General features: G+C 38.7%; 1 protein-coding gene across 1 annotated transcript; it reads right to left on the reverse strand.

Annotated features, from left to right (window-relative positions):
- Positions 1-101: 101 nt before the first annotated feature.
- dusp3a (dual specificity phosphatase 3a) lies at positions 102-23250 on the reverse strand. The gene is made up of 3 exons (XM_038296906.1): positions 22904-23250; positions 8778-9010; positions 102-1963 (listed from the first exon to the last, which is right to left on the reverse strand). The coding sequence occupies exons 1-3, from the start codon at positions 23098-23100 to the stop codon at positions 1734-1736; spliced, it is 660 nt and encodes a 219-aa protein (XP_038152834.1). The 5' UTR covers positions 23101-23250; the 3' UTR covers positions 102-1733.
- Between the last annotated feature and the right edge of the window lie 2282 nt (positions 23251-25532).

The following is a 25532-nucleotide window of genomic DNA, read 5'->3' on the forward strand; positions in this document are numbered from 1 at the left end:
GGTTATACAAAAAAGCTAAAATGATTGATAAAAATTAAAGAGAAGTTATATAAACTAATAATGTTTAGATAGCTCAGTCAGAGGGTGCTCTATAAAAATGTGTTTTAATAAACCGTGAGTTTTGGTACTTTTAAAGTTTTCTGGGAGTTTGTTACAAATTAGTGGATAATAAGAACTAGAAGCTGCTTCTTCATCTTTGGTTCTGGACATGCAGACTTAAGCCAAAGGACCTGAAAGGTCTGGGCGTCTGATAATGACAATGTATTTAGGTTTTAAGGCAATAAGTAGCAGCTTTAATCATAATAAGCAAATTATTCCAAACAACAAAAAATGTGGCTACTGAAAATGCTGAGTGGCTAGTAGCTTTGGAAAACCGCTACCCACATTGGCTGTTGAGCAAAAGGATTTGCATGTCTATATGCACATGTCTGAAGTAGAATAAAATCAATCTAAGATGGATCTTTCCATTTTTTTAAGGTATAAAGCTCAACAGAGGCCTCTTTCATCATTGTCCGAGTTCCTCCAGGGAGTGAAAACTCTAACTTGATTGAACGAAAAATAAGAACCTGAAGGAAAATGCCTTAATGATAAAAAGTATATTTTCTCTTTCTGTAAATTATGCCTTTTATTTAAATGGGATTTTCTTGTTGCAGCACTAAACTGATTGGTGGTGGAGAAAATACTCCCCAAGTGAAAAAAATTTGACTGTGACTTTGAATTTATTATAGGTATTTAATAAAAAAAAAAAAGCCTAAAAATATAAACGAGTAACATGATCTAGTGCTGCAGAGTTATGATTAAATGCTGTTCCTTCTTTATTCCCTATTCATATATCATACGAAGTGGATGAACGTTTCTATAACTAGAATTCTTGTCTCCAGCTGGAGGATGTGGATTTTGTCACAAAGAAGTGTATTTATAAATATAATGGAAATAGATATTTCCATTTTATTGTTTTAACATGGAACTAACTAGACTCACAATCCAACTAAAAGGAACATTCTTCACATAAAATATAGCCGTAACATGAGCGAGCCACACAGCTCATTATTTCTACTTATCACAACCTTCAATGGTTTTTGGTATTTTGACTCTTTTACTGCCAAAGTTGTCAAACCAGAAGCCAAAAGTGAAACGGAACAGCCAGGGTGTAGGTGCATTCGAGAGCGAGAAGGTGTATTTACTTAGTTCCTTGTGTATAGAAGATAAAGACTTAAGTATATTATGGATTAAATCTGGGTGTCTTTAAAGTCTATGGAATGTTTGGGATTTTCCTTCATCTACTTTTTCTCCATGTTCAAACATTTTTGATATTTAGGATATTTCTTCTCCTTTCTGCAATTTACTCCAGTTCGCAGAGAATCACTGACATTCCGGCAGTGGAAAACTATGGAATGATTGTGCTATAATCTTCAGTTTGATACAAATTTGTAAGAATAGCTTAAAAATCAGGGGAGGTTTTTCTCTTATTAAAATCGTATTGAAATCAAAAGAATGCGTTATGAAGGTACGCTTGTCATCTTTCAAATTTAGAGAAATTCTGCCCAGAGGTGAAGTTTGGAGTAATAGAGAAGAAGGTGGGAAAATTTAACTGTTTGTGCATACATGAAGGACAGGTATTTACACAGATAAATGCATGTTTGTACCCCTGATATGTTAGATGGGTGCTGGTTCCGTCGGGGTGCGATCGGCCTGACGAGAAGAGACGGGTCCTTTAGACATCTCTCCTGTTTTCATTTGGTCTTTGTTTTCCCCACCTCTCCGTTCAGCTTGCCCTCCTTTGCCAGCTTCTCGTTGAGTTGGCACAGCTGGCGTAGGAAGCCGTCGTTGGGGCCGATCTCTCTCTTCTGCCTCACGGTGGCCAGAGCCTGCCGAGCATCCATTTTATGTCGTATCATGAGGTAAGCAACGACCATGGTCGGAGAGCGGCTGTAGCCTTCTCTGCAGTGGACATACACCTTCCCTGGAGGACCGACATCAAAACCGTAAGAGGCATTCATGCAAACCAGGAGCAAAAAAATGCAATTTTTAAAAGACATTAAGGTAGAATTCAATGTATTTATAAAACAATGTTTTATCCAGAGATGGGAAGTAACGAAATACAAATACTTCGTTACTGTACTCAAGTAGATTTTTCTGATATTTTTACTTTACTTTACTACTTATTTTTATGGCGACTTTTTACTTCTACTCCTTACATTTTACACAAATATCTGTACTTTCTACTCCTTACATTTAAAAAAATTGGCTCGTTACTTTAGTTTTGAATCATTTCAATGGAGTTACCGTTATTATTTTTCACGTCATCAATACCAAATTCAATCTAATTGGATGGGAATCTACGTTGCATTTGACGCACCACTACAAGATGAATCGACAGATTCGGCGGTATTCATTCGCGGCAAATCATTGCAGCTTGGTGGCCCCAGCGTTAGCATAGTAGCATGGACGACGAGATGATTGAAAATGAACACAACGGAGATCTAGTCCTATTGGCAGACATCCATTTAAAATGTAGGCAACGGCATGAAAAAAGTGGTTTCTACTTTTACTTTTATACTTTAAGTAAATTTACAAGCCTGTACTTTGTTACTTTTACTTGAGTAAAGAAGTTTAATCAGTACTTCCACTTTTACCAGAGTATTTTTTAACACAAGTATCCATACTTTTACTCAAGTACGGAAAGTGAGTACTTTTGCCATCTCTGATTTTATCCGAATGTTAAACTTGAAGTGCTCTGATTGACAATTAGCATGGGTTATATTAATTGTTTAAAAAATATCCATCATCTTTTTTTGACACTTTTTAGGTTTCAAAATAAATTTCTACATTGCATATTAGAAAAGAAAAAAGGGCTTTAGTCTGGGTCGATAACGAAACCATATTTTTTTCCTTCATTTTCAGAGAAAGAAATATGTAAGGCAAACAAAAACAAAAAGTATTCCAAAAAAGTTACAAAACGATCCAATGGACTTTGTTTTCAAGTTTGAAGATGTTTCGCTTCCCATCCAGGAAGCTTTTTCAATTGAAAATGTCAGAAATAGCGTTGAGTTTGAGGCTCTATAGAGTGGACCAAAAGCGAAAATATAGATTAAAGATATGAAGCTCTGACTATGATCTGGATTACTTAGAATCTTCACCAGCATTAAAATAGGTACTGGAACATGTGGCACACAGTGGATCTGTGACTTTCTAAAGCCCTGATTTAAAGGAAGAGTCAGTCAAAACCAACAATCTCAATCATCAGTTCATCTATCACCCACAAAACTAAGCCAAAAAGCATGCATACCATGTTCCACAACAGTTTTATTAATTATACAATATTCAAATCCCTCTGACAACTTCTATTGGACATCTTTTTGGTGATGACTTCAAGTATTTGCAATAGGAAAGTAGCCAGGCCATCAATCTAATTTTTGTTTCTCTACACGGAGGGACTCTGGCTAGACCAAGCAAACATGAATGGAACTTCAAGGCAAACAGAACATGTCGGTTAAATCAAAAGATATATCTGCCAGTGCCAATGATGAATTTGCAATTTTTGTGAATACAGCTTTTCACTGATGCAATTTTAGTCTTGTTGCACAGATAGAACAAATATTTGTACTTAAATTATACATTTTTTAAATGGTAGAGGTATTTAGTTTGGAAAATATTTAAAAAAATAAGACAGAGTTCAGATTGTCCAGTATCTAACCTACATATGACCACCCATTTACTAGTACATCTCTAAAAATACATGACACTAAAGAATATTCTTTCATTTGAATACTTAAAAAAACAAACAATTATGATCCACATGATCAGATTCTATGAGACAGAAGGACTTCACATTTATTTAAGCAGAGTTATCAAACTATAAAACCGCTGGTGTCGAAGAATAAAAGTAGCTTTAGGCTTAAGAAACATGAGGCCAAAACAAGAAGATGAATTAATAAAGAAAACAAAGAAAACTGGGGGCAGATGCTGTGACTAAAGCTGCTGAGGACAGCAGTTTTTCTGCCAGGAGATGCAAATACAACACAGAACCTCTGCTGCAGAAATCAGTCACAAAGGAACAAAGTCACACCTGGATAGATGAACATTGTCTGTATCTGTACAGAACATATTGTAGCCTATACTGACCCACCAGTTATATGCAAAGGCTAAATCTGGTGGCATGTTGGGCTGAAAATCCCAGGAGTGATTTACAGTAACAGAGCAGCTGATATACTGGTCTTAGGTCAGATCTGCAGATTCTGCACTTCCTTTGAACACCCAACCCCCTCTGTGTCCTTCTTCTACTTTATTCTATTTTTAACTTCTGATATTCTTCCCTCTCCTCCGCCATATTGGCTGAGAACAAACCTCTGCCAATGACATGACCTCTTCTGTTCCTAATCCCCCCGCCAACCATGGATCAATGCTGAATCCGAATCATCCTGTTAAAGACGCCAGATCTTTGGCTTATACCTTCAGTTATTATCTCGCCATGTCCACGTCAGCTTTGTCTTGCATCTTAGTGCTTTTTCCATCCAGTTCACCTTTTATTTGACATTTATCAGCTACAGCCAACAATCAAAGAGCATCAGAAAATATTGGAGTATCTTTTATTTCAGTAACTCTGTATAAACCTTGAGTCTAATAATATATTGAACAGGTTGATACAGTTCAAGCTTTTATTTCTAATAGGAGGGTTGACCCAAAAAAAATGACAGCTCATGAAAACATTAATAAAATAACTACTTCATAAAATAGAAATGTTAGATTATGGCCTTCATGATAATGGCAGTTGTCACGTTTTGTCATAGTTAAAAAGCCTGGCTCATCACAGGGGGCTATTATAAGAACATGAGTAGGAGTATAATACAAAAGTAACACTAAAAGGGGACACCTTAATTAAGAAAAATTTTAATTATCTAAAAAGTTGTTTTAGATGTAATAGCTATAGGAAGGATTGATCTCCTGTAGCAGTCTGTCTTGCAGCATGTTTTGACGGGCCTAAAAGTGAAGACACTCTTACTGTTCAATTTGTCTTCCTTTAAGGAGGATGTTTAGGGTTGTCTATAATGTTCTTCATTTATGAAGCTATTTTCTTGGTGAAATTTTCTGATGCAATCATTCTTTTTCATTTATTTAAATAGTAAATAACAATCCCAGAGTTCGAAGGGTAATGGGGGACAAAATCTTTCTAAAAAAAAAAAAGAAAAACAATCCACTGGACTTTGTTTCCAAGTTTGAAGACGTTTCACTTCCCATCCAGGAAGCTTTTACAATTCAAAATGTCAGGTTCTAGGTTTTATACAGTAGCCCAACGAAGCTTTGTTGTTGTTTTGAAAACATGCAAATTGGGACAGACGAAGGGGTCCAACAAATTGGAATGGGGGTCGTTTGGCTTCTTTTGTTGGTCTGCAATGACCCAAGTGTCTGAAAGGTCGGTCGTTAAAGGGGATTTTTTGCCTGGCTGAATAGACAAGGTCCTCCACTCTCGGGCTTGGGCTGCGATGATAACGAGAAGGGATTAACTCAATTGCTGCATTGTAGGTCTTTGACAGGTAGAACCTGAGTCCACCCCCTCTGTTTAAGTTTTTTTTTTTTTTCTTAACATAGGTAGCTTCCTTCACACCCCTTTCAAACCACCTATTTTCTTTGTCCAAAATGTGAACATTCAGAGCATTGTCTTGTCCAGGGGAGGTAGCTCTTTTGTGCAGGGCCATGCATCTGTGGAAAGGTTGTTTGGTTTCTCCAATATAAAGATCAGAGCATTCCTCACTGCATACAACACTCCGCTCATATTTCCTTAGGGACAAAATCCAACTTTCCTAAAGTCTAGTGTAAAGTTTCCACAGTCAGTAATGATTTGTGGAGTCATACCATCTGCTGGCTTTAGTCCATTGTGTTTACTGGGTTCTGTTCTTCTTATATTGGCTTACATTCTTATTCTGGTGGATTTTCTTTCTTGATTATTATTCAATATACCTCTTTTAAAGGGTTCAAATCCTTTTGAACCCATCTCAGCATTCATTTTTAATTTCCCTCATCTGCGCAGGCCCCAACCGAGCTGCAGCACTGGAAAAAATTGAAATCTAGCTAAGTAATTTTTTCTTAAAATAAGTGAATTTTTCTTGGATTGAGGAGGTAAAAGAGACATTTTGCCATTGGATCAAGACAAATTACACTTAAAATAAGAAAAAACAATTGCATTGTCTTATTTCAAGTGTATATTATCTAATTATCTTATTTTAAGAGTAAAAATACTCCTTCCATTGGCAAACTATCTCATTAACCTTCTCAAATTAAGGGTAAATAAACTTAATTTAAGAAATTTTTACTTATTTATAGATCGTTTTTCCAGTGTGGTCCTTCTAGTTGTACTCACCTTGTTCTCATGTGACTGATCATCTCCCCAGCCATTATAAGCCAGTCAGTACCCATCATCCTTTTCAGATCCCTGTAAGCTAGGTCAATAATTGTTGCACTGTGTGGGGCAACAATGACACAATTGTGCCATCATGTCATATGGTTGTGCATCATTAAATTTTTGGTAACTGCTCTGTTTAGCCAGAAAAAACATTCAGATTTTTCACACACAAATCATTACTTCAAAAACAGATGGAAGATAGTAACAGAAAAGGAAAAAAAAGAACAGAAAAAGTTAAGAAACATAAATGTGAGTCATAAGTTCGATTTGACACATTAATGCATACTGGAAATATATCTAGGTACAGTTTAATATCCTTTACAAGGTAGTTTTCTCTTCATTGTTTTACTATAAAATGTGTTTAAACCTTTGGAGGTTAAATAATTATGTTTATGAAAAGAAATTATTTGATAAAACAAGTATTTATTTTCTTTCTCACCATCTTTCCATTGCTTATTTAGGGTTTCTCTGGTTTCTCTCATGTCTCTAAAGCCCTGCGTACACTGTGCGATTTTCGGGGAGATTTTCCAATCGTGCGAGAATCTTTCGATTGGGCCGACTTTCAGCCTGATTGTGCGCCGTGAATCGTGTAGTGTATAGGGGGTTACGAGCGATGATCAGCCTCTCACAACCACCTCTCGATCAGGAATCATGAGGTTGGGAGAATATCAAACATGTTTGATTTTCTCCCAACCGTCGTGGACAAATCACTCAGAGCATTGCACAGCATTGCACAAATTACCAAGGCAGCGCGGTTCACTATAGTGAGCTTAATATCCCCCATTTGTTTGGCTTCAGAATAGAGAGCTACAGAGCAGCTCAATCTCAACCCTGCGTTCAGTCGTACAGTGTGAGCAGCAGACGCATGCAACGATTGAAAAAAATTGCACAGTGTACACTGGGCTTAAAGGTGCATTTAGAACGAACAAGGTGTCTATTGCCAGGGCAGTGGAATTACATAGTATCCCTATGCAAACCGCACTGGGAAAGGTGGGAAAGAAGCCACTTATAGTAAAAAGTTACTAAATCCTCGTATGGTGAATAAGATGACATAAGAATATTTTCGACCACATTCTAAAATTCTTCTTATAAACTCTCATGAATAGAAAACCCCAGAAGGAAGTGTTCTACCTTTTCACCAAGATTCCTCCTTGTTTATTGACATAGTTACAGACTTAATTTGTTTTGAACTATTTTGCATAATTATTAGATCAACTGCAGCTTGCCATCAAAACCAATAAAACCGTTGCCCGACTCCAAACCCCCCACCACTCCACCCCATTACTAAGAAAGCATGAGAGCAGATCCTCATTAAAAATCTTGACCATGACCTTTTTGGTGCTGTGAGCTATAAAATGTCACAGCTAATGCGCAGAGCACGTCATCTTACTGCTGCAACAGCATCTTCCTCAATCTTTTCTCTTTTCCACTTTACCTATTGACCTCTACACTTCATGTTTTTGCCATATTGCCTTGTATTTAAAGTTACCCCCCTTGGTAACAGCTGGTTATAAAATCAGGACACAAAATGGATGGTTCAGCACACCGCTTGGTAGTGGATACATTTTCTTTAAATTTTGAAAGAGCAGGAGAAGATTTTGAGGTAAAGAAGGCCTGCATTCTCCTGCGTCTGGAGGTTTCCTCCGTTTTGCTCTCTTTCTTGTTGTACAGCACACCTGACCTGGCAGCAAGATCAGATTCAAGACTGGGCTACGTTGTGGTTTCTGCTTTATTTGCTCACTTCTAGGGAGTTTAAAGGACCAGAGTTTAAACAAACCAATGTAAGAACCAGTTGTGTAACGTATAAAACATTTAGCCAATGTTGACAAAGAGGGACATGAGCCGATAAGAGAATATGGAGCGAGGCTCAAGGGAGTTTCAGATTTAGCTTTCTGATTATCCTCTGTCCTGACTTTTGAGACGCATAACCCACACTGAATCATTAAGGATGATTTAATTATGAAATGGTGTCGCCTCTATTTAACAAGCAGCACTAAGAGCTCGGTTTGCTTCAGTGTCAGTCTAGTCATCTCCTATACCAGGACTCTTTGGGAAAGACGACTAGAAAAGGCAGCTTATGAAAATAAATCAATGAAAACAGTTTTGAAGCCAAGATCTGTCAAAATGAAAGGATGATGTATGCATGTTTCAAAATAACTATATTAAAAACAATGATACTAACCTTAATAGACTGCAAGACCATTAATTCGAGTGGATGTAATGCAATGATTTCTTTCAATATGACTGTGCCTTCATTTTATAAGAAAATTATATTAAAAACTTTTTGCAACTCTTTTAATACACACAAAGCAGTTTATAGGCTGCAAGTTAAAAGAAAAGAACTTTATAAAAAGAACAGGAACGGGAACATTCTCACCTTTGCCATTATGGTGCGCCAGTCCTTTGTCTATAAAATCCCCCCCCTCCTCAAAGAAGGCACTAAGGTTGAAGTCCTCTGTGTCGTTGGCTGGAATGCCATGGTATGTAATCCCAGTCCCGGCGTAGAACTCCGGACTGGTGTTGACATGCATGAAGGAGGTACCCTCTGCTACGTTTAGGACGTGCGTCACCCCGAGTTTCTGCAGTCGCATTGGGTTGTGGGCCACAAACCTAAGTGGGAAGGGATGAAAGATTGCTGAAGCTGAAAGAAAGTGAAGGTCAGTTATGCAGCAGGTTTTTTTACAGACTGTAGGTCTTAAACTCCTAAGTGAAACATACTACTGTTCACATCTACACAATGTATTAGCTAGAATTATTAATCGGCGGGCCATTTAGCGTCTGGCTCATTAATTGACATCCGCCACAATGTGGCTGATATAAAAACTTTATTTTTGCTGCAAACAGGTTAAAGAAACTTCGGGTTGTTGCTGGTTGCTGGTTCTACTCCTTTTAATTCTATTTTAATACTACTTTTCAATTCCATCTTAAATAATATTTTTGGTTATTATGACAATTTGAGTTGGACTTTTGTTGGATAGCGCAAATCCCGTTTATGTCCATGTTTTTTTTTTAAATATATTCTGGCAGATATATATATCAGATATCAGCCAAAATATCGTATATTGTTTTATTAAAGCCCCCAATATCGATTTCAGCCTTAAAAATCCCATATACGTTTGGCTCTTCAAAGTACTTTAGGTCCGACAATAGATTATGAATACTATTAAACAGATTGCATGTTTTCCAGGTAAGAAAATTAAACTAATACAAAGATACAAGGGTGTTAAGCTCCATCTGTTTCGTTATTGACTGAATCACATCCTCATGTAAAAGAGCTCAGTGGTATTCCTGTATAAGAACTCAGTGTACATGTTTTGAAGTGATATTCTTAAGTTTATTATTTTCTTCGTATTTACTCTGCACCCTTTTCTTTTCCATGTCAGTTCAAAAATAAATAAAATAGCTTGGTTTTACAAAAAAAATCTTAGTCTTACACTACCAAACATTTTACATTGTATGGATGCATTGCAAGACAAACCAAAATAACCTAATTTTCCAAATGTATGTTTTTTCATGGTTCCTTATAATTTGGTTGAGGAAGATTAAAATTGAAATTCAGTAAAATTCCCAATTATATGACACAGAGCAAAGCTACCCAACAACAACAGGAGTGAGCATAGCTGTAGCTGCGTATTAAGCCATCCTGCAAGACTGCGGCAGCTTTACTCGTTTAATTTGAGAGCCAACACTCTAAACATTTTTCGGATTCTCTCATCTTCATCTTTGTTCTTGTCATTAGAACTCTTATTGTACAAGCTATTGTACTGTAATTCTTTACTATCACGAAGTCTGTGGTTAAAAGCCTTCAGCTGATCCAAAATGCTGCAGCCTGAGTTCTTATGAAAATGAAAAACTTAAATCATAGATTCTCTTCATCTGCTTCCTGTTAAATCCAGAAAATAATCTAAAATCTTCCTTCTCAAATATAAAGCCTTAAATGGCCAAGCTCCATCTTACATCAGAGATATGATTGTTCCTTATATTCCAAACAGAGCACTTTGCTCTCACTCTGCAGGTTTATTAGCGGTTCCTAGAATTTCTAAATGTAGAATGGGATGCAGATCTTTTATTTATCAGGCTCCTCTCCGTTAGAACCAACTACCAGTTTTAGTGCGTGAGGCAGACACCCTGTCCACTTTTAAGAATAGGCTTAAAACTTTCCTTTTTGATAAAGCTAATAGAGTGGCCCATGTTGCCCTAAGCTAACGCTATAGTTATGCTGCTATAGGCTTAGACTGCTAGAGGAAATAGAAACCCCTTTTCATTATTCTGCTTCATTCCATCTCTACTCTCCCAATCTGCAGAATTTGTTAGTTCCATGTCTAACTTTTCTGCTCTCTCTGCTTTTTCTCATAGTAGCTCAATCTGATCTGTTCCTGTGTGGCTGTGACTCCATCCTGGAGAGAAATATTAGCTGTGCTGCAGCCATTAAGCCCTGTTATAGATGTTGGTTCTTCAATCTAGTCCTGTTTCTCTGACTGTGACTAATTGGATGTGCTCTCGTTCATCCTTTGACGTGGGGGCTGGCTTGGAATTCGTCTGGCTTGCTGTGTGTTTTCTGGACAAGGCCGCCTGTGGACCTAGTTGACAGTTGCATTTTTTATCTCTGCTTCTTTTTCTATGTCTGCCTCAGTCTCCTTGAACCCCAGTCGGCCTCAGCAGATGGCCGTTCACACTGAGCCTGTTTCTGCTGGTGGTTTCCTCCTGTTAAAAGGGAGTTTTTCTCTCCACTGTCGCTACAAGCATGCTTGGTGTGAGGGATTGCTATTGAGTCAATGAGTCGATGCAATCAGCTGGTTTTCCTTAGATAGAAAACATTGAACAAATCTGACTGCATGATCTGGTTGAACTGTCTGTGTAAAGTGACCTGAGATGAAATGTGTTATGAATTGGCGCTATAGAAATAAACTGAATTGAAATTGAATTTAAACTAGCATTATGCCGATGCTATTTTTTGGCCCCGATACCTGGCTGTGCAGTGTTGCATCTGTTTGAAAGGAATATCCTATTCAGGGAATATATAATTCTAATTTAGAATAATGTGATGTCATTGGAGGGTTTTGATAACTGCATCAGTTTTTTGGGGGGATGACAAGCTCCATAACTGTTAACTTGCACAGACGTGCAAACATAATCTGAAGTTTGCAGAAGGTCAATAAATTTTACACTTATATTTTTTTTTTGTGATAAATGCCAGAAGACATTGTAGTCACATATTAAGTGGAAGGAGACGATTACAGTGGTAATCAGAATAGCCTAAAGCCAAGCCACAGAGTTACAGCAACAGCTTATTTATTTCAACAATAATATGAAAACAAAGATACTTAAATCCCTTCAACTCATGCAGCCAATTCCACCTCATGTCCTTTAATTCCAGGACACAATACATCTTTTCCTGCTCCAGCTCAAGTGCTAATAAATGCTGCTTTTACAAACAGCAACTGCATATCAGATCTATACAGCTAACAAGGCACAACAAAGCCGTGCAGGATAGTTGCTGTCTGGCCCAACGCCTGAAAACACTTTACTACCCAACCTGCCTGAAAGCACTGTCCATTGATTGTGAATTAAAGGTCTGTGTGTGTATAAAACACTATGTTCTGTCAAGGTTTTATGGAGCATTTAGTGTCACTAATTGTGCACAATTTATATCCAAACAGTATATCTCTTTGCATATATGGTTATGCAGAGAAAAGGGTATTTAAAGCATTTTGTGCTTTAATCAGATGTTAGGTGATAAAACACATGATAAAACAGGAGTGTGAATTTAATACAATACTATCTGAAAATTTTGCCATACTATTGCATTCTACCTCAAGTCTACAGTTAATAGAAAAATTTTTTGCAGAAGCTGCAAGTCTGTTGGGGTATGTCTATCAGCTCTACTCATCTAGAAAATGAGGTTCTTTACCTTTGTATAGGTGAACCTCAGTCAGACTGGATGAAGATACATCAACTCTTACCGCCTTTTTTAGAGGTTTTAAACTAAAGGTGGCTAAAACGAGGGTCTGCCCATCTATTGAGCATAATTTCCCCAAACTTAGGGGGATAGTGATTGAACATTTTTCGGATGTTAAATCAATGTTCTCCACCTCAACGAAGTGCAACGAGGGCTGAAACAATTAATCGGATTAATCATGGTTAATCAATTATTGAAAATAATCGTCAACTAATTTAGTGATCGATTATTCATTAACTGCAGTTTAGAGACTGTTAAACGTGCCTTTAGCTGACAGAGCGGCCAACTTAGGGTAGTAATTATGCCAAGATTTAAAAGAAATATATAAACATTTTGCAGTTAAGAAAATGCTCCTCAAGTGGGAAAAATCTGAGTTTCACCTGGTTTAATTTCGTACAAAGTCTTCTTTAATTAACCTTTGGCTATCCGATTATTAATTGATTAATCGGTAAAAGAATCGACAGATTAATAGATTTGCAAAATAATCGTTAGTTGAAGCACTACTCCAAAAAATTTATATTTGAGAGGACTAAGTCCTGCGCAGTGAAAAACATTTGCATTGTTTCACTGGAACTGTTCAATGTTTTTAACTAAGTAAAATCGGAATATTGAGGGTTTATTGCGACCTTCGACCTGACGGCATTCGCAAAACACACCTGGTGGTGATATCAGTATCATGTTGTCAGGATTGTTTTTATGAAAGGCAGAGAAGTTGGTGAGTAATAAAGGAAAGACTGGGATGAATTTAGGACAAAACCAGATAAAAACCTGTTACAGGCTGCAAAACTCCCTAATCTAGCACAGTTTCATCTTCCAGAGGCATCACAACTAAACATACAGACAGAGCTGCAATGGAAGGGTATTGATCAAAGACTAGGTTTAGACGTTAAATGAATTAAGAGGTCTATAGCAAAAGTGGTAAAGACTGTCCATAAATGCTTTGCATGCAGTCAGATATTCTGCAAAAAGAAATTGTTGAAACATTTTTTTCTCTAGACAAGCAAAGCCAAAAGATGCATAAGGCATAACAAAACATCTGCAGCAGTAATTTCAAAAATAGCTGGATTAGAGCTACAGATTCACATTAGGTCCACAATTCTCTCACTTTTTATTTGCAAGAAACTCAATCGACTCCTTCAATGGGCCACTTATTACCCGCTTGATACTAAGAATCTCTATAAAATGCAATGAAGATTGGGGTGGTGTGACTACTGTAATGTATAACAAAGCAGATTTTTAAATAACATTTTTTATACTGCTTAGGTTGACTCTTAAAAGCTCTGCTGCAATTATGCAACAGTAAATCCTGCATAAATGTCATTCCTTCATGTCTGATTGTTGTTTAATATATTTTATCTTAACCTCTATATGGCTGTTTATCTCGTGGCTTTTTTAAGGTGCTTTCTAAATTAGGTTGTACGGTATAGTGGTAAAAGACACACATTCAAAACCATCAATCTCAATGAGTCTGGGGGACTTGCTTTGACAGCTAGGTGTGCTTTTACTGTTATACGTGTTTAAAGTCAATACCTGGTCAGTAAGCCGAAGCTGGCTGGTTGACCTCGAGCTGCAAAAATGAGATGTTTGCAACACAGCAGCACCCCTACCACATATATAAAATAAACTAATAAATAAAATCCTGAAATTAAGCAGCCCAACTTCCTGTGTCTGAATAAAAGACATGGGACAGCTCCTCTGTTGTCATTAATAAGAAATCTCAGCTTATTAAGCCTGCATTCATCAATTATTAAACATATGCTTACAGTAGGAGCACTTTCAATTAAGCTGGAGAAAAAAACCTCAACACAAAATATAGTAAAGTGCTTCTCAACTACCCAACCCAATGCAGAGGCACACAGGGTTCAACTGGGTGCAAAGCCGACGCTTTCCCTCCTGCTGGAGTCCTAGCCTCCTCACCCTGGGATCTGCAGTCCCAACACATCCATTATTAAAGAGCAACGTCACAGAAAGCCAGAAAACAGCCACACCTTTATTTTGTCGCTGAGCTGTGCAAGGTGGTGTCAAGAGTGCTGACTACAACTGCTCTGAAAAATACCACAGGTCTGCAAAGTACAGTCATAATCCATTTATGAACAGGAAAGGCTCTCAGACTAGTTGTGTAAACACAAGCGCAGCACCGGTGATTCTTGTTTACTGGCTGCATAGTAGATGTAACGATCAGTTGCAAAGTTTTTATCTCCTTAAGGACCAAATATTATAGAAAATAAATGGAAAAAACTACACAAAACACAGCAAAATTATGACACTGCCATACAGTCCACAACAAAGCAAGCAAAACTAGTTGCTTGGTATTTTTGTTTTTTAATGAAACAACCAAAACCTTTTATTCCGTATTTTATATAGTATACCTAGATATGATACATATTTTTGTACTTTATCTAGGATAGGTCCTGGGGTTCTTCACTGTACCCTCATATGCCTTAAAAAACTTTTAAAGCAACCATCACTATGGAGTAGGGATGGGAATCGAAAACCGGTTCCTGCTCAGAACCGGTTCCGTATTTTCCGATTCCATGGCATCGTTTGGCAGCTCGCTGAACGATTCTTTTTTTGATTCCCGCAGCACCAGAGCCTAATGCGCCGGCTCTGGGGAGCACGACTTACGTCACGTTTTTTTTCGCAAGTTACGCATTTTCGATTCCCGCAGCACCAGAGCCTAGAGCGCCGGCTCTGGGGAGCATGACTTACGTCACGTTTTTTACGCAAGTTACGCAAGTTACGCAAGTTGGAAGAACTATTTGAGGAGGAAGACAACGAGCTGCGGTCACTTTGTGAATCAAAGCCCCGTCTTTCCTTAGCCCAGAGGGTAGATCAGGAAATCCAGCTCTATAAAAGCTTGCCCTCCATCCCCTGCAGGGATAGTGCCACACTGTGGTGGTGGAACAAGCAAGATACGCTGCCCTCGCTATCTGGACTGGCTGAAAACTACCTCTGTGTGCAGGCTTCCTCCACCCCATCTGAGAGGGTGTTCTCCACGGCTGGAAACACCTTAGGCGCTGAAAGATCCCGTATCCTTCCAGAAAAAGCAGATATGCTCATCTTTCTGCAAAAGAACTGTTAATTTTCCCTACTACTGTTTTATAATTAGTATTTTTTGTTATTTAAAATAGGTTATTATCCCATCATTTTTTAATAGAGATTGTTGGTTATTAAGTTTGTTCTTGTATTCATTTTTCATTTAAACACAGATGTTACTCCAGTTTCACATTTCCTGTGGACATCTTGATCTTGTTGAGTTTGTAAGATTGTGCAATTGTTAAGTAAACAAAGTTGATGCTGATAATCAAACTGTTTGTTCTCCTTTTTTCCCCAGATTGGAATCGAAAAAAGAATCGATAAAGAATCGAATCGTTTCATAGAATCGAAAAGGGAATTGGAATCGTGAAAATCTTTTCAATTCCCAACCCTACTATGGAGTCTGACAGGCTATATCAGAGTTGATCAAAGTGCATTACATTTACACCAACAAACATCAAATGTCAAATAAAATAAAGCTGTAACAAAACTTATAATCAGAGCCTAGATTGCTCGGAGTAATGTGGACATGTAAACTTCAGGACATGGAATTTAATTATTACACATAAAAATACATAAAAATGACTAATTCATCAGGATTTGTGGATTTATAGACTCCTGTTCCACATCTTAGTTAGTCATGCTGCCCATCTATGGTCTAATTTATCAGCAAAGCTGTTTGAATGAGTCCAGAGCACTCCTTCCATCTCTGAAAATGATTTAAAAGTTCCTGCATGTCAGGACTCCTGTTTTGTGTCTGTGTTTTCTGTGTTTGTCTCCCTTCATCCACCAGGAGGCGCCTGGTTCTGGTCCGCCTCCTCACACACCTGCGGATGGTTTCCTCGTTAAACGGAGTATTCTTAACCTGCTGACTGCCAGTACTTCGACGCCAGAGTGTTTGCCAGTTTTAGGTACTCTAGTCAAGCGGAGCTTTTGTCAACCTGAGTTTAACTTTATTTTGTCTTTGCCTCTTGACAGGAAGTAGTCCTGCTAACTGGATCTCTCGGACCTTCACACCCTGGAAGGATAAACTGAGCTTCAAACTGAGCTGAGGTTCAAACAGGAGGTGTGGATCCACTTTCTCCAAGAGATCGTTTGAGCTTTCACTGAGAAAGGGATTATTCTCCACAACGACCCGTTCAAGTCCCGCAGGAAATCTGAGTGGCAGTCAGTTTCTCCGTTCTCCAACAATCAACCGCATTCTGGGTAAAACCTGTTCCGTCCTCCACCGAATCAGACAGACACTGGAACCACAGCACACAGACAGGAGTCAAGGATCCAACAACTTCACTGGAAATGTGAGTTGGCAACCAAAACCTCTTCTCCAAGTTTCACGAGTCAAATTCCCCACTGAGCCTGAACTAACCGCTGTGTTTTCCCCTCACTTTGCAGTTCCGGTTGAGCAGTGTTCTGAGCAACACTTCTCCCCCTGTTTACTTCTTCAATTAAACCCAGTTAACCTTTTACCTGGTCTCTCTGTTCGGTTTTCTGCATTTTTGGGTCAGAACTTTGAAACATCATGACACTGCACTTGTTTTGGAACAGCCATGCTTTACACGCCACATTTGGAACTACTTGCCTGCAGGCAAAGTTGCTAATATGTGCTCATAATATGGTGACACAAAACAGGGGATGAGTTTAGTGTCAGACAGTTTAATAGGTCATAATTCTTTATTATTATGTAATTTAGGAAAAACAAATCACTTGATTTTTTCTGTTTAACTTCAATAAACTTTAATGTCGCTAAACTACCAAAAAGGTGCAAATACATTTCCATATCTGCACTCAAAGAAAAAAAATCAAATTTATTTCCCACTAACTGTGTCATGGCCTGAAAAACCCTTCATCCTAACTATGAATCTCTGCCTGGAAATAGTTAAAGGGCGACACACCTGGGAGCCAGCTGAGATCTTTTTTTCTGTGCAATCAGAGTGAGGATCTTAAATTATAATACAAGTTAATAAAATGGTGCATCACAAGAAAAAAAATATCTTCGCTGTTTTAAATGGTATTGTGGCCAGCTAGACAAATATAGTTCATGTTAGGGTACGACTATTATGATGTAATAGGACTGCATAGAGGCTTTTACTATCCCCCTTTATATAAACAATGGATGAGACACAGTTCTAAACAATCAATATCACCTTTCTCTGCATGAAAATGTGCTATAAAGAAAAAAGCATTACACTATGCTTTCATTGTTGTAGTGTAAGAGTTTTATAAATACATTATAAACAAGATTAAATTTTCTACAAGAATTAATCATTAATGGTATAAGCCAGAGGTCACGGATTGGCCGACCGCGGTCCCTATCCGGACCCACCTGCCGGCTAATCCGGACTCAACTTAATTTAAACATTTATAAATGACTGCATGTTGTCAACTCTGTAGGTGGTGCCTCAGAATCAGAATAGCTAAAAGGAAATTAGCTATAATATGTATCTATTATCTATTGTTTTTTTCTGGATTAATCAAAATGCAGAAGGCTCAAAATAAAAAACAAGAATTATTTCGCTTTTATATGTAGGTTATATTGGTCTGTATATTTTAGGATGCATGCAGGGTGTAAGAAAACACTAACCACTAACTTTTTATGTAGTACCAGTAAGAATTAAAAATGTATTTCACCCCTGCTCTTTGTTTCATCCAAGAGTGACAATTGTTTTCTTTCTTTCTTTGCAACCTTTTGATCTGATATTTAACCAAAATTATGTTGCTAGATGTTTATATACAGTGGGCTGTACATTTTGCAGTATTTGGCTTCATATAAAAATGCTCAAGAATGCTTCTACAAAAAGAAATTTTTCCCAGCTAAATTCCCCTAATAGGGTGTGGGCTCAGCCCCCAATGTTCCAAGGTCCAGGAAACGCCTCTGGTTTGAAATATCTCTAATAGGTTCATGAGAAAACATCTGCTAGTTTTAGTCGGTGGGCAGGGCTAACCTCGATCCTGTCTGAGGTCTGTAGCTGCTTCCTCCATGGTGGAACACAGGTAGCGCTCGCTAGAGATCAATGACATGACGATACCGACTAACCAAAAGCCCAGTCCTCCCACTAGACTCAACATTCTGTATTCTCCTGCTCTCTCCAATAGACATTTCAATCTGAAAAACTCACATGGAGAGAAAAGACAATTAAAAGAAATGTATAGATACAATTACTTTATTTGGTGCTCAAACCTCGACAGGAAACATAGCACTTAATTTTGATAGATATGCATGAACAGGAGTAAAGAACAGGGCTGTTTCCCCCCAGGCCTGAAACTTGTGGTGGAGTGGAGATAGATGAAGTTGGTCAGTCTGTAGACTGCTGGTTAGCAAGACGGTATGTTGAGCTTTATGGGGAGATCCAGTGGACTGCATGAGCTGATACTAGAGCTTCACTAAGGGACCTGGAAGATGGAAGTCCAGTTTGAATAACACAGGTTAGGGAACCTGTCCATGATGAGCAAGCATGAAGCGACAGTGGAGAGGAAAAATCCCCGTTGGGAAGAAACCTCTGGCAGAACCAGGCTCAACATGGCCGTCTTCTGCCAGACCTCTTGAGATGAGACAGGGAACGCAGTAAGAGTCCGGGAGGAATGACACTCATGACATTAAGCTTTAGCTACGATGGTGGAGGAGGGGCTGGAGGTGGGTTGAAACGGGATCACCTGAATCGAAGTCAGACACAACGTAACCACCGCTTGCACACTAGGCAGCAGACAGGTTGCCAATCGGATGCGTTTTAAGATGCACTTTGGATGCTGACTGGCTTCCGTGGAGGCAGGGTTCAAAGCTGATTGGCTGTGTCCTAGGCGGATGAAGGCGAGTAATCAGTTTATTCAGTTGAACTTCAACCTAGGCTCCATTTTCAAAAATCAACTCTTTATTTCCAACTTTTATTTCCTTTAAATGTCCTTATTTTTATTTATTTTAGTCATGCATGCCGTCTGTTCGGCCCCTTACCTGCTGTTTTTATGATGCTTTATAAATAAAGCTACCAGGAAGCCCTTCCTTCCACAAACAAGTTTCGAACCTGGGTTTCCTGTATCAAAGACAAAAGCTAAACCAGCTAAATATTGACAAGCTATAATCAGTATGCACACTGAGCAAAAATAATGCACCGTTTTTGGCATTAACTTAATCATATTTAGTTACTTTAACACATTTTTTTCATGTTAGCAGGGTAGGACATAAACAATTATGTTTAAATAACTAATTATGATTAAGTAGATGCCAAAAAATTATTCTGTGCAGTCATATGCACAAAAGATAGATATATATCATTCCTTTACGATAAATACATAAAGGTAGGTTGAATGCAGTGATCTACTTTTGCTTTTTTAGCATTCACACAATAAAACAACTCCCTAAAAGTCTTCTTGTGTGTTAGCTTTGAAGATAGCCATGAAGGCTGAATACTCAGTTCTTCATAATCAGGGAACAAAACTTCATCATCAGACATAAAGCCTGAATTCTCAAAGGAAATTTATGAGGCTGAAAGCACATCAAAGTGCCTCTCAGACCTGCAGTATTGTGTGATGAGCTTCCACTGAGCGCAGGATTGCCAGCACTTCGCTTGGAGGCACGCCCCAGCAGACAGACATATTCATATTGATTTTAATGTAGCACGCAGATACAGAAATGTGCTCTACATCCTGTTATGCTGACCCTTCATTCTACTCTGTTCTGGTAGCCTCAAGATGTATGGAAGGTTGCACAAAAAAGAACATCAAATACATGTAAAGTGCTTAATTACAACAGAACATATTTAAGCGTTTTTGCAGACTGTTTGAAGTTATGTAGCTATTTAGTCTTATGTGGGTTTTTGGTGCCTAATAGAAGATTTGTTTAAGAAACAATCCAACTAAAGCTTAAGATATTCTGCTTGATGAGTTTTGGATGCAGCATATTTAAAGACAGAGAATGTTATTCATATTTTATATAAAATTTATACTGTAGTTTTGGTTTAATTAACTGCTTAGTAAGTTGTTCCTTCAGCAAATTTACACTCCTGTAATGAATTACTTGATTTCTAAATTAGTTAATGATTATTTCATTTAATCAATTCGATGTACATTTTTAAACTGTGGCTCAGACTGAACCCACCAATCACTCAAAGCAGTTGATCTGCCCAGGTAATGCAGGCTTGCTGGGGGGGGAAAAACTGCTTTCATGACATAGATGTGTTGAAATATGGGCTTTAACCATCACCGTTTCTAAGTGAGATAGCTAGAAATGCTGTATCAAAAATTAAATTATAAATAATTTCCTCTTTAGGTTAGCAAAGTTTACCTTAGAGGTCAAGCTTGGAGCTCTGAGCATCAATTAAAGTCCGCTGACAGGGACCTTCTGTTTGAGCGTTTTCTTGCATGAACCCCCTAGGCCCACCCTGAGGTTCCAAATACATTGGAATTACACTTATTGCATCCAGACTTAAAGTCTTAGTGAAATGGCCGTTCCAACAGTTGCATCCCCAGATATTGTTAGGTTCTCTTGATGTTTTGATGATGCAAAGTGAAAGTAGCACTTTAAGAAATAAAAGTCGTAGGGAAGCGGCTGTTCCAACAATTGCATTTCCGAATTCTCCCGATAGGTGCCCGACTTTACACGAGTAAATAAAGTGATTATCAGGGGTATGGGATTGTTGTGGCAGAAGGTTCGCAAGCATTTTGGTTGTGGCCACTTTCTCGGAAGCATCTTGCTAACCAGTTAGCAACTTAGTGTTGGTAGGTTCCCAATGGGAAATTCCATTGGGACCAAGTAGCACTAAATTGGTGACTTAGAAATGACACTGTCAAGGAACGCTATGGACAGCGGAAACATGCAAGAGGAGGAGAGTTTAGTGTCGGAGGTCGTCGATGAGTCTCCTCCGTCATCCATTTTTTATCTAGAGGAGGAAAGTGGGGATGAAGATGTTGTGGAAGAGGATGCCAGGGCGACAGAGGCTTGGTTTGGTGTAGAAGGCTTACAGCCGTCCATGTTTGAGCCCTTGCCTCGCAACGCTGCCAGTTCTGTTAGCTCTACGCCTGCAGAAGACACAGACGTCCATCCCCGTGAACACTGGGACGGAATTCAATGGGAAAGGAAATTTTTCTTATTTCTTATTTCAACCGTTGCGTATATTAGCTGCGACATATGAGTCAAGATGCTATGACCAAAAAAATTTGATTGACAGATAACCGTTGACATATGATTGGCCGAATTTAGGTGAACAGGCTGACGTATAACTAACTGGCCTGCATAAGATAAGGGGGGAAAAAATCCACAGATTTTACAAAAGGTACTTTTTTAAACAGAAATGTTCTAAATTTTGGGACAATATAGTCTGATAAATAGTACATTTATATATATGTTTAACCCAAAATGATTTGACATTTAAATATGACTTCCCTACGACTTTAATATCAGCAGATAGAAGGTCCACAAACAGGGCTGAAAGCCTGAAAATATTTTCATTTTATCTCATTTATTTATATCTGCCATTGAAGGATATTGATTACTTTGTCTTATCGTTTGTCAGCTTGGTCAATTATATTGCACCTTCATACATAAATCTGTTTAAATTACATTAATAGATTACTAATAGATTTACACTTATTGGTTCGATTAAAGGTCTTTAAATGATAAATAATAATATGAGTTAGATTCCCTCACATGTCAATGTTTTAATTGAAATTTTATTGTTAGTGCATATTTAGCTTTTATTTGTGTGTTTTGTACGTATGTAATGATGTGATGTAATTTTGATGCCTATCTTGGCCAGGTCTCCCTTGCAAAAGAGATTTTTAATCTCAAAGGGTATTACCTGGTTAAATAAAGGATAAATGAAAAAATGAGTTGGGGCATGTTTTAATGTGTGATAATTATTGTTTGCCAGTAATGTGAAGATAATGTGAAGACTGGACTTTATTTGTGCAGCGTTCACATCTCTACCTAAAAAGATTATAGGACCTTTATGTTAAAACTAAAAAAAATAAAAAAACAGTAACTGTGCACTTTTAATTCAACAACTATAATCACAAACATTTAAATAACAAATCGACAATACGGTTAATTTTGATGGATTTAAACAATTTCTACCACAGATTTTAAAGTTTTAAGTGATTCTGCTCGGGACTATGAAAATGTAATATTGCATTTAATGCATTTAAAGTTTTTTAGTGTTTGAACAAACTGTAGGATGAAGTGAGAGCTGTTGGATGCTGTGCGTCTGCATCCCAGCTGGATAGAATGGGAGCGGCTGGTTGAAGACATGGCAGTGACATTGGAGGGATTCTATGGAGATATTTCTTCTTTCATACGTTGTCTCTGTTTTCAAGAATCTATATCAATAAAGATGTGAAATGTTTGATTATTGGACTGTTTCCAGTCATCCGCCTAAAGGCTGTTTACTTGGAGCGCGCCCCGGCGCGCGTGTTGCCCAGCATGCGACACTCCTGTCACGGCTTAATTAAATAATAATAAAATAACAATCCACGAGACTGCCTCCGTGGGTGATGCATTTGCATTAAAAAACAGCACTCACGCGTTCCCGATATAAATCTTGGGGAAGACCTCGTTGTAGTGCTGGGTGGGGAGGTTGTAGAAGCCGCTGCCGTCGGAGAGAAGCTGGTTGAGCTGCTGAACGGTAACCTCACCGCCTGCAGCCGGGATGTCTGTCGGTGGGGGCGGCGGCTGATGGTGATGATGCTGCTGCTTCGTGGGGCTCAGGTGTTTTTTCATGGCTCGCCTTTATTTTTTCTTTAATATCTTTTTTCCCCCTCTTCTCTCACCTGGTTTCAGATTATGACCACCCGGTGTTCAACAGATTCTCTTTTACCTTGGCACGTGAAAGCGCGAGCCCTTCAGTTTTCTCCCAACGGTGGTGGTGAAGCGCGTGAGTTTACGCAGTGGTTTTCAGCCACTCTTTCAAAGTAAAAGACCATAGACCCAAACATTCTAACGCAAACACATCAGATAAAAAAATGGGATAGATTTCCAGAGGCATAGCCAGAAGATGTTTATAAGGGTGGCCAGGCAATAACCAATGTACACTGAGGGGGGCCGAAGCGGATAAGCACCAGAACCTCAGGGTCAATCTACACTGTTCCAACAGGAAAATGAATGAGCAAAACATCTATAATTTCTAAATGAAGACAAACTATACTTTCCTACAGCCTTTGCTAACAAATAGACGATAATATTCAAACATCCCTGCTTTCTAGATAAAAGATATAGTGCATAAAATACTTTGAGGTTTGAGTTTTTGGCTAAATCTTTTCCATTGTCATTACTTACCTACTTTCATCAGTAATCATTCTGCATAAAACTGATATTTAATTCAATTCAGTTTATTTATATAGCGCCAAATTCACAACACCCGGTTGCAGCGCTCGTGATCAGCGCGTCAATCAAACCTGGCCGCAATCGGCAGCTTTGCCTCCGTCCTCTTCCTCAGTGGGATTTCTCTGGTGGCCTGATCGGTATGTATGCTGTATGACAATTTGACACATTCACTTCCTGCTCCTCCACAAAGTAGTAATATTTTGTTGACAGGTCTATGTGGGGCCTGGTGATCTGGGGAATTCCAGCGGCGTTAACTTGGGAGAAACAACACAGCTTTGACACGTTTCAGCTGCAGCTTTTTGATAGCTACCGGCAGTCGGACGCCTGAGCTGCGGCTCCACCTCGGTTCCAATTGTTGTTTAACCGCGGCGGTGCGGACTGAGACGCCTTAATCAGCCGGTATCGTGGCTGGTTAAACTTGGAGCCCGCCTGCAGCAGAAATTGCCCTCTTCCAGCAGCATAGGCTGGGCTGGATTATTCAAGGGGCTGTTTATGTGACAATTGTTCAACCTCTGTTACTGGACTGGTTCTTGATTGTTATTATTCCCGGTATTATTTTTCTTATCCTGAGTTTATTCAGTTATCTGGGTTGCCTGAGTCCATGGGGAATTGCATTTTGGGTTCCAATTGTTCCTGTGACTCTTAATGTTTGTTTTTTTTGGGTTATTCTTTTTTTTCTCTCCCCTTATAGTGTGTGTGCGCGTGTGTGTGTGAAAAGCTATTTATGCCCCTCTTTGTCTTTTCAGTTGCTGAGAGCTGACGTGGTGGTTCCTGGTGTCCTGGTGGTGGGGACTTCCCGTTTTGGTGTGCAGTGCCGCCCCCTTCTAGTCCATTGTTTTACAGAGTGCATGTGTGTAGTGGCTGCCACGAGTGATTTGGGGTGCCTTCCTTTCTGTTTTGCTTTATCTACTGGGATCACTCCTCACTTCGCCTCGACCCACTCCATCAGGTAAGCCTCAGCACCTGAATTAGGCTCCCCCCTCGCCTTCCCGTGTGTGTGGGTAGTATATTTTAACAAGACCTGTTATTTTAATCATGTTTAAATAAAGAATTGCTGTTTTTTTTCTAAATTATAACCACGTCTCTGACTCTCTTTATGGTAGAACGGATCTACGTATCCTACCTTTAAAATTAATTCTTTGGGTGAAATTCCCAAGGTGGCGTTATTGGTCCATTAGAAATCGCTAGTATCAGGTTCTCTTTCCTGTATACACCACCCTGCTGCCACATTCTGGCGTTGCTGGTAGGACCTACTAAGAGCAGAGATGTGTGTTTCTCCCTTTTATTTTTTTCTTCTCTTCCCTTTGCTCTTGTGTTTCTTATTGTTAAATATTTGTATTCTCTTGGTCCAGGTTGGGGTTGAACAGTTGTGTGTATTGCTGTGACTTAGACTTAAAAAAAAAAAAAAAAAAAAAAAAAAAAAAATCCAACTAGGTTTTTTTTTTTTTTTTTTTTTCCCTTCTCTTAATACGCCGCTGCCCCAGGTAGATTATTATTTTTTTTTTTTTTTTCTGTTGGTGGGGGTGTGTAGCTATGGATACAGAACTGCAGGATTTAAGGAACTTAGTTGCACAGTTAAAGGCGGATAATGAGAGGCTGCGACAGGAACAGGTGGCGGCCAGGCCTGCCCTTGATGCGGCGGCCTCCGGCCACTGTTGGTACTGTAACAGAGAGACTTGTTTTTGTGCCCCGAGATAGGAAATGCCCTATGTTCAGAGGAAAGTCAGGGATTGGCATTAGTGAATGGATTGAGGAGGTGCAGGCGTGTATTAGAGCGCGTCATTTGGCTGCATCCGACCAGGCTTTTTTCCTCTTAGATCACCTTGAGG

Source organism: Cyprinodon tularosa, unplaced genomic scaffold (assembly GCF_016077235.1).
Source record: "Cyprinodon tularosa strain WSP-4 unplaced genomic scaffold, ASM1607723v1 ctg38, whole genome shotgun sequence".
Taxonomy (NCBI): domain Eukaryota; kingdom Metazoa; phylum Chordata; class Actinopteri; order Cyprinodontiformes; family Cyprinodontidae; genus Cyprinodon; species Cyprinodon tularosa.

What these genes read in the sequence shown, in the direction of transcription:
- dusp3a (XM_038296906.1), bottom strand. Translation starts at nt 23,100, where the DNA reads ATGAAAAAACACCTGAGCCCCACGAAGCAGCAGCATCATCACCATCAG. An exon ending in AAGATTTATATCGGGAACGC is followed by an intron (nt 9,011 to 22,903) that starts GTGAGTGCTGTT and finishes CTTCCCACTTAG; the next exon opens with GTTTGTGGCCCACAACCCAA. An exon ending in GGCGCACCATAATGGCAAAG is followed by an intron (nt 1,964 to 8,777) that starts GTGAGAATGTTC and finishes TCGGTCCTCCAG; the next exon opens with GGAAGGTGTATGTCCACTGC.